This window comes from Hordeum vulgare, chromosome 3H, assembly GCF_904849725.1.
Source record: "Hordeum vulgare subsp. vulgare chromosome 3H, MorexV3_pseudomolecules_assembly, whole genome shotgun sequence".
In the NCBI taxonomy this organism is placed as follows: Eukaryota; Viridiplantae; Streptophyta; class Magnoliopsida; order Poales; family Poaceae; genus Hordeum; species Hordeum vulgare.
This window is the reverse complement of record NC_058520.1, coordinates 438,120,518-438,128,419: the sequence shown is the minus strand read 5'-3', so window position 1 is coordinate 438,128,419 and position 7,902 is coordinate 438,120,518. Positions and strand designations below refer to the sequence as shown.

Below are 7,902 nucleotides of genomic sequence, written 5' to 3'. Positions count from 1 at the left end.
ACCAAAGATCTTGGCCTATTTTATAGAAGGAATCAAGACATATCCCTTATAGGCTATGTCGATGTTGGGTATCTGTCGGACCCGCATGATTGCAAATCATGGAGTGGATATGTTTTCCTTTGTGATGGGACTGCGTTCTCGTGGAGATCAACCAAGCAAACACTTGTGTCGACCTCCACGAACCACTCGAAAATAATAATGACACTATTCGAAGCGTCAAAGTAATGTGTATCGCTTCGGCGGATGATCAGCCACATTCAGCAGACGTGTGGGCTGAACACCGTACAAACCCCTATCATTATCCATGAGGATAATGTTGCTTGTGTTGCGCAAGTTCAGATGGGTTATGTGAAGAGTAACCTCACAAAACATATTAGTCCAAAGTTCTTCTATGCACACGAACTGCAACACATGAACGAGGCGAGAATCTTGCATACTAAGTCGTGTGACAATCTTGCTGACATGTTCACTAATTTGTTACCGACATCATCCTTTGAAAGGTGTGTGCGTGGAATCGGCATGATGAGACTTAAAGAGATGCAAGGTTCAGGGGGAGAAACTTCACAAATTCGTCGCTAAAATCTCGATCCCGATGATTGAGTACTCAACCACGTGGTTGAGTGGATTGTACTCACCTAAGGTTTTTAACGAGGCAATTCGTGCAATACAACAATGTATACTATGTGCTCTTTCTCCATATTTTTTTCACTCGGTTTTTTTTGAAGTTTTGAGACATGGATATACGGATAATTACCCAAAGGGGGGTGTTGGGAAACCGGGCCGGCCCAGAAGGCCTCGCGCAGCTGAGGCGTGGCTGGCTAGCGTGCGAGCTACGCACCAGCCCCTCTCGTTTCCTAAACTCACGTTAGATGGGTACTTATCCCTTCACCCCATACCCCTATATGAGCAGAGGAGGGACAATCATTGTAATAGAGTTGATCATTAATAAAAATTGATTCCTTCCTACATCTTGTGTTTTCTATTTTCTGTGATTGTCTACGACGTCCGTTACCGCTCCGCAACCTTGGACCAGACTCGTCGGCAGAAGTTCCGACATAGAACCCAACGCGTCGGGCGTCCGGGAGCGCCGGCGATTAGGCAATCCGGCAGTTTTTTTATGCTCTAACCGAACGTGTGGCTCCGCCCGGCCCGTGTCAGGAATGGCCAAGCCCGCGTGACGTTGGCTTCCACTGGTTGCTTGCCGGGGCTAATTATGGGCAAGAGGCGTGTCCGCGTCAAGCGACGCTAGCCCCTCCGTACTCGGAGTCTCTGTTGTACTCGCCATCCGCCGGCGCTGCGCTGCTGTTGCTACGTAGCAGCCTTGAGTTGGAGGACCGCTGTCAATGGGTGGTATCGCCATCGCCATCGCGTAGCTACCGTGCTATGCGATGGTTGGTCAGAGGGTTTTGGGTGTGGAGAATGTTCGGTCAAATGGGGAGTGGAAATGGTTGGCCTCGGTGCCGCCGCAAGCCTGCGCACCCAGTTTCAAGTGCTGTCGAAACAAAGCTGTGGCTGTTAACTGCGCTAGCACCAGACTTGTGCAGCAGTTTCCATGCAGCCATCTGTCAATGTTCTACTTGTGGTGGGAAATCTCTTCTTCGTGGATGCAACAAGGTCCATAGAAAACACGACACCAGCACGTCTTGATTGCCGCAACTATTGCGCTCGGCCAAGACATATAAGAGCACATATCCACTGCCGTAACCCGCACAAATCCACTACCCATAACTTCCAAAGATTCTCACCCTTGATACGGTTCACCCATAATCATGTGGATTAAAAACAGTGCTGATCTAGTATTTAATCAAACAGATTCAAGATGATCCAGTGCCGAGAAAGAAACCTATACATACCTTAATTAGCTAACCAAATGGCAGTACTGAACGGAAGCTGCTGAAGTGCGAGCTTCCTTTGCTGAGTATGGAAACAATCAAATATGGCAGAGAAACAATCATAACAGCGCTGGGCGACTGTCGTCGACCAACATAGGCAAACAGCTAGTCTCTCACAAGTAACTGCAGTCAGGTTTTCAACTTTCACCTACCCACAGAGTGGAGATCTTGACATGTCTTGACAGCTAAACAACTTCTCTGGACAAATAGACGGCCAGCCGCTTTTCTTCGAAGGAATACTCGACCGCCTCCGGCAATGCTGGCTCCGGTTTCTCGTAGACAAGGGAAACAGGGGCGGCTGTGACCTTGTTAGCCACGGTGGGCGTCATCGCCAACTGCATCGGAGCCGCCACGGTCGGCGTCTTGAGATTCAGTGCTGCTCCATATGTCTTGGGGTTGGGGGTTCGGTTTTCGTCCTCCGTGTCATTGGTCACGGAGCGTGCAGGAGTGGAGGGGACACTGCTTGCCGGCGGCATGATCTGGGCAAAAGGCTTGCGAGGTGTCTCTGTTTCACGTAGAGCAGTGGCATTGAAAGATAGCTTCTTGATGGGAAGATCGCCAATGTCTAGGCCTCTACTGGCTGAAATCGTTCACATGCATCAGAGGTTTATGAAGAGAAAAAATCAAGACCTGCAGTATATAAAACCTGATAGGGGCTTGCTTACCAGGGGACAAATGGGCAATGTCTTCAGTTCTCTTGGCAGCACGAACATTCTTGGAGTGCAATATGTCTGTTTTCGGTGCTTGCATCGTGGCTCCACCAATAGACACCCTGCGGTTTACACCACCCATCGAGTGTCTAGGCGCCTTCTTTATACTCTGAGGCTTGGATGGGCTTGGTTTCGAACCATAGAGAGCTTCCTGCTCAGCTTTGAGTTGATCGTGGAGCTTCTTCTGATCCTGCAGTTATTCACACCATTGACTAAAATGCAAAACAGATGCCGTAAGGAATTTAGATAGTAATGCAACTGCACAATACCCTTTGTCTCTTCTTCTCTTGTTCTTTCTCCTGGCGTACTATCATGTATTCGTCCAGCGTTGAGAGAAGGCGTACCTGCAAAATAGTTCATGAAAAAACCTCAATGAACAAGGAAAGACGAAACACCGTTTAAAAATGAAGTATCAGTAAATGGACGTACACCATCATATGTGAACTCTTTCCCTCTTTCATTCTCCCAAGCAATGATTTTTGTGGTCAAAACATCTACCATTCCTGCGCAAGGTGAAGAAAATGTAAATCAGATGAAGTGATAACAGAAAATAAGGAGTACATCCTCTGAATATATAACTGGACAAGGAATTATATCAAATCTCATTTGGCAAGAATACCCGGAATCTTGTTAACCAAAATGCGTGCTTTCTCGGCCCTCTTGAGCGTCAGATGTGCCCCCTTCCCAGCATTGTAACGATTGTCATCCTAAATATTCCAGGTAAAAGGAAAAATCATTAGTAGCAAATAAATGGGAACAACAATTATCCAAAAAACAAACATGTCAAGCACAATTGAATATTAAATTGGCCAGCATTCATACTTTGTTGTAATCTTCCAGCCAGGCTTCCTCCTCACATGCATTCAGAAACCTTTCAACCTTCTCAAGAATATCCTTCCGACTGAAAGCTTCATCTTTCACTGTTGCAATGTGAGCCTCAAGTTGTTCCAGAACTAATGCAGGATCAATAGCTCCTGTAGAGGAAAGTGCAAAGGTGGATGAGGTAGTTTGCCAGATGATTTGCAGGCATTGAGCACACCTTACTAAACACAAGATATCAGGAGGGAGGTAGATGATCTTACCGGACTCAATAGCCTCAATGTTAAATTCATCTGAATATCCATCCTCGCCAATTAGATGTGCGCGTCTTCGGTGCTCCTCCAGTTCTGATTTCTTTTTCAAAACAAGGTCCTTCATTTTGCTTCCTTTCAGTTGCTCAAGTCTTAAAACCTCAGCTTCCACCTACATTATGAGTACAATCTATGAATATTCATGCCTCAGTAGGAACAGATAGCAATAGCAACTGTAACATGAGAGGAATCTCCACAGCAATAGTGACTCACATAGCTGAGGAAGTCGATCGACAGGGTGTTGGGTTCCGTTATTTCATGCTCCGAGGCAGCAATATTGCACGTTACATTCTGGAACATCTGCTGTTCTTCAATTGGTGTATCCATAAGATTCCATAGTTCTAGCATTGTCGAAGCAAAATCTTGAAGCTGAGAGGTTCATATGTCATCAGAGTTAAGGATTGAGTTCAGGTATGCAAATGCAACGCATATTCCAAAGCTTAAAATGGTACAGAAAATGCTGACCTTTTGCATCCTCTGAATTTTGATTTCACGCAGTCTATTCACAGCCGATGCTAGTCTCTCGATTGTAGTGTTGCTCAGGTTCTTTGACCCTTCAGCTTCGTCCAGGCTAGGGTGCACCTCATGCACTGTTTGTTTAAAGTCAATACCAAGCACCTCACATATGGAATGTAATGTATTCAAATGATCCATCACTTGCTGTAACCTTTCCCTCTGTCAAAAACACAAAGACATAGTGAGATATATATACGAAGGAGCACTGAACAAAAAGAGCACTGCTGTGCATGGATAGAGTATGACTGGTGAAAGAATTCGATTGGCAGGAGTGATGATGACCTTCTCTTTCTGAAGGGATTCTAGCTCCTTCGTTAACTCCTCAAACTTTCTTAATGACAAATCAGACTGATCCACAGGAGTTTTAAATGGCACAAAGTCTGCAGGCCTGATTTCGGATGAAATCTTCTTAATCTCCTCAAGGACACGAACGAACTGGTTCCATCTTTCAACCTTTTTAGTTCGCATCTCCTCCAAATATGGGATAATTGCATTCAACTCCTCCCTTAAACCATGTAAATTCTGGTTTGACTGCCAAAATAACAGAACCAAAAACAAATCAGTTACAGCAGATTACAAGCGTGGTGTATGTACATCAAATTGAACACTTTTTTGGCGAAATACATCGAATTGAGCCGAATTCATGTACTCTTTGATCCATATTAATATGAATTGGAGGGTCTAGTAGTTTGTCAAGTCTCCGATGCAACAGATTATGAGTGTCATGCATATACAGTGAATGGTGATCACATAACCCAAGCAGTAGCATTCTAGTTACAATGGCTGTAGAATAGTTTAAGCGTAGGAAATTGTATGTTTATTGGTTCAACTCAAAGTGAAGTGGAAAATGAAGTTGTATTTACATATTTCCTGGTATACTAACACTAGTAAAAAAATGAGTTTAGTTAGTGATGGCCTGTTACTGTCTATTGGTTCCTCTACCAACTGGAGTGTTGGATACATAGTCCAGTCCAGCTGTCGTCCTATTTGATTTATTTCATCTTAGCTATTAGAGCATACAAAACAAAGTGCAGTTTCCAGATTGCTGCTAAATTTTTCCTTCCATCATCTATCCATAATTACCACTATTCCCCTTCTTTTCTTTTATTTTCTTTCCAAAGGAATAATTAGCAGTATTCGAGATGGCAGCGTGCTACACTAGTGGAGCCAGGAACAAACCTGCCTGATGTGAACCGGTGGCTCGCCTATGGCCGAACAGATACCGGCGAGCTCGGCCTCGGCCTCGGCGATGGATTGCCGCAGCTGAGCCCTGCAGCGGTTGGCCTGGTCGACCTTCCTCCTGTAGACGTCGAGACACTCCTGCTCTAGCTCCAGCAGCGTCTTGTCCCGCACCGAGTCGGGCTCGCCGACCTCGTCCCAGATCACCTGAAACCGGAAAAAAAATCCCTCAGTCCCTGGAGGCAGACGCGGGGGGAACAACCAGAAACAGCGCAGCAAACACTGCGGATCGGGAAGCAGCGGCGTACGTTGAGCTCGAGGAGAAGCGAGTCGCACGGGTGGAGCTGCTGCTGCTGGTCTTTCACCGCGCCACCCATCGCCATGGGCAATCTGCAAGGTGGGTCAAAGATCAAATCGGACGCCGTGGCAGGGAACCGGCCGCGAAGCAGGGAACGGGGAGGCGTAATCGCCGGTGGAGCTAGGGTTTTCGCCTCGCACACTCACGGGGAGCGAGCGGGCGAGCAGCCAGATCCGGTCCGAGGAAACCGCGGGCGGGGCTCTAACGGCCCGCGGGGGGTTCGGGGCTTACCTCTCTGCGCGGTATCGGCGATTCGCCGGCGAGACGCGGCGGTGGGAGCGCCGGAGGGGTCGTGGTCGCGCGGCTGGGTCCTGGGATGCGAGCGAGAGAGTGCGGAGGAGGGGGGTGAGAGGAGGAGATGGAGAGTGATTTGAAATGTTTTGAAACAGGGGAGGGGGAGGGGGGCAAGAAGAGCGGAGGGGGATTGGAAAAATCGGAAGGAATCAAAGGAAGGGGACAGCCGCAGAGAGACGTTAGCGGGGATCTTTATTGCGCAGGCGCCGGAGGGGCCGCATCCGGGGGCCTCCGTTTTGAATTCGACGGTCCGGATGGGAAGCTCGTCCGGCCCGTTGGGGGACGACCTTGCCAGGTCGGCTGCCGGTTGGATACGTGCGCCCGGTAGCGATGACGGACGGGGCCCACTCCTGGGTCGCCACGTGTGGACCGCGGAGCTGACTGGTTGGCTTCCCTTCTTTGTGACAGGAGTTTGAGTTCGTGACAGCAGTTGGCTAGGAGGAACAGTTAATGCTTTGTTGCAGCGTATCAAATCAGCAAGTGACTTGTTTCATTTGCTGTCAAAAATGACGAGACAGGATTTGGTAAGATGCACAGACGTGAAACACAGCCAAAAAGTTGGAGGGAAATGAAGAGTCAAATTTGGTGGAAATAATACTCCCACCGTCCCATAGTATTAGAGTGTTTGAAATTTTAGCTTTTTCTAAATTGAACTTATTTAAATTTGATATATTCAAAAAGAGTTTGTAATGGAGTGGCATTACGTGGATTGGTCCCAATCACTCACCCCTGCTTCTATAGTCAAGGAACGATTCACTATCTAGGTCAAAGCGCTTTCGTTTTGAAACCTCATGGCTGTTGGAACCAGGGTTTATGGAAAAGATGCAACTCAAGTAGGTTGCATGGCTCCCACCCCTTCTAGAGTGTTTTTCATTGTCAATGTGAGGCATCACTCTGCCAAATCGACTAGACAAATCATGCGAGGTGGGGGAGGGGCACGTAAGAGCATCTTCAATAGGTCATGCAAATCAATAAATAACAGTTTTTTGCATCACCACAGGCCAAAAAGTGGTCTCCAATAGCAGCCCGTGATGTAAATTTGGCGGAAAAAAATTAGGACACGGTGTAAAAAATAACTTCGGTGACCCATATATACATCACCACGAGCGGTGGAATAAAACGCGAAAGTTGTGCGCGCGACTCCAACCGCCGCTCGAAAGGTTCATCCCGCCCCCTCACCTTCTGTGATCTGTCGCGCCGTCGGTGCTCCGCCGTGATGTCGATGCCTTCAATCTCCTCGCGGGTGTCGCGCCCACCGTCGGTTTGATTCTTCTCGTCGGCGCGGCCGCTCCGCCACTTTCTGCCGCCCCCATTCCCCCCGACGGTCGTGCTAGAGGCAGCGACTTTGCTCCTCCCCGACATGTCGCCGCCGTCAGTGAAACGAAGAAGAAACCCATGGCCAGTCATGGACTAGGAGGATACGTCGTCGAGAAACTACCATCTAGGTCAAAGTAGGCGATCGTAGAGGCTGCTGGAGCGGCGGCGTCTACGGCGGCTAGTCAGCCTCCTTCGATCGTGGAGAGTACTCCACCGCCATCGGAGGTGGCAACCACTCCAACGTTGTCGGAGGTGACAGCCACGCCAACGTCGTCGACAATTGATCCCTTCTTTGGTGGAGAAGGGTAAAAAAAATTTCATGTTTTTCATTAGCATGTAGTTTATATGATTTAGTTGTCCATCTTTTAAAAAAACATGTTTATAATGTAGCATTGATGATGAACAAATGTTGGCCATCAAGAGTTTCCATCTCAAGATTTTCCTAGTCAAAATTTTGAAGCACATGATGGTGAAGATAATCCTCACATAGAAGGTGAGGGTTTTGT

General features: G+C 47.7%; 1 protein-coding gene across 1 annotated transcript; it reads right to left on the bottom strand.

The window, feature by feature from the left end:
* Positions 1 to 1,772: 1,772 nt before the first annotated feature.
* On the bottom strand, positions 1,773 to 6,175 carry LOC123444136 (65-kDa microtubule-associated protein 3). Its single transcript, XM_045120757.1, has 13 exons — positions 6,017 to 6,175; positions 5,736 to 5,817; positions 5,428 to 5,634; positions 4,531 to 4,779; positions 4,198 to 4,407; positions 3,946 to 4,101; positions 3,685 to 3,844; positions 3,425 to 3,576; positions 3,222 to 3,309; positions 3,032 to 3,105; positions 2,872 to 2,946; positions 2,558 to 2,792; positions 1,773 to 2,472 (listed from the first exon to the last, which is right to left on the bottom strand). The coding sequence occupies exons 2-13, from the start codon at positions 5,808 to 5,810 to the stop codon at positions 2,078 to 2,080; spliced, it is 2,076 nt and encodes a 691-aa protein (XP_044976692.1). The 5' UTR covers positions 5,811 to 5,817; positions 6,017 to 6,175; the 3' UTR covers positions 1,773 to 2,077.
* Positions 6,176 to 7,902: the final 1,727 nt, after the last annotated feature.

Bases quoted from the DNA above. Each gene is read 5' to 3' on its own strand.
- LOC123444136 (XM_045120757.1), bottom strand. From the start codon at position 5,810: ATGGCGATGGGTGGCGCGGTGAAAGACCAGCAGCAGCAGCTCCACCCG. The intron at 4,780-5,427 runs GTTTGTTCCTGG...TTATTTTGGCAG, and splicing joins CACCGGTTCACATCAGGCAG to TCAAACCAGAATTTACATGG. The intron at 4,102-4,197 runs GTCAGCATTTTC...TGAACCTCTCAG, and splicing joins AAATTCAGAGGATGCAAAAG to CTTCAAGATTTTGCTTCGAC.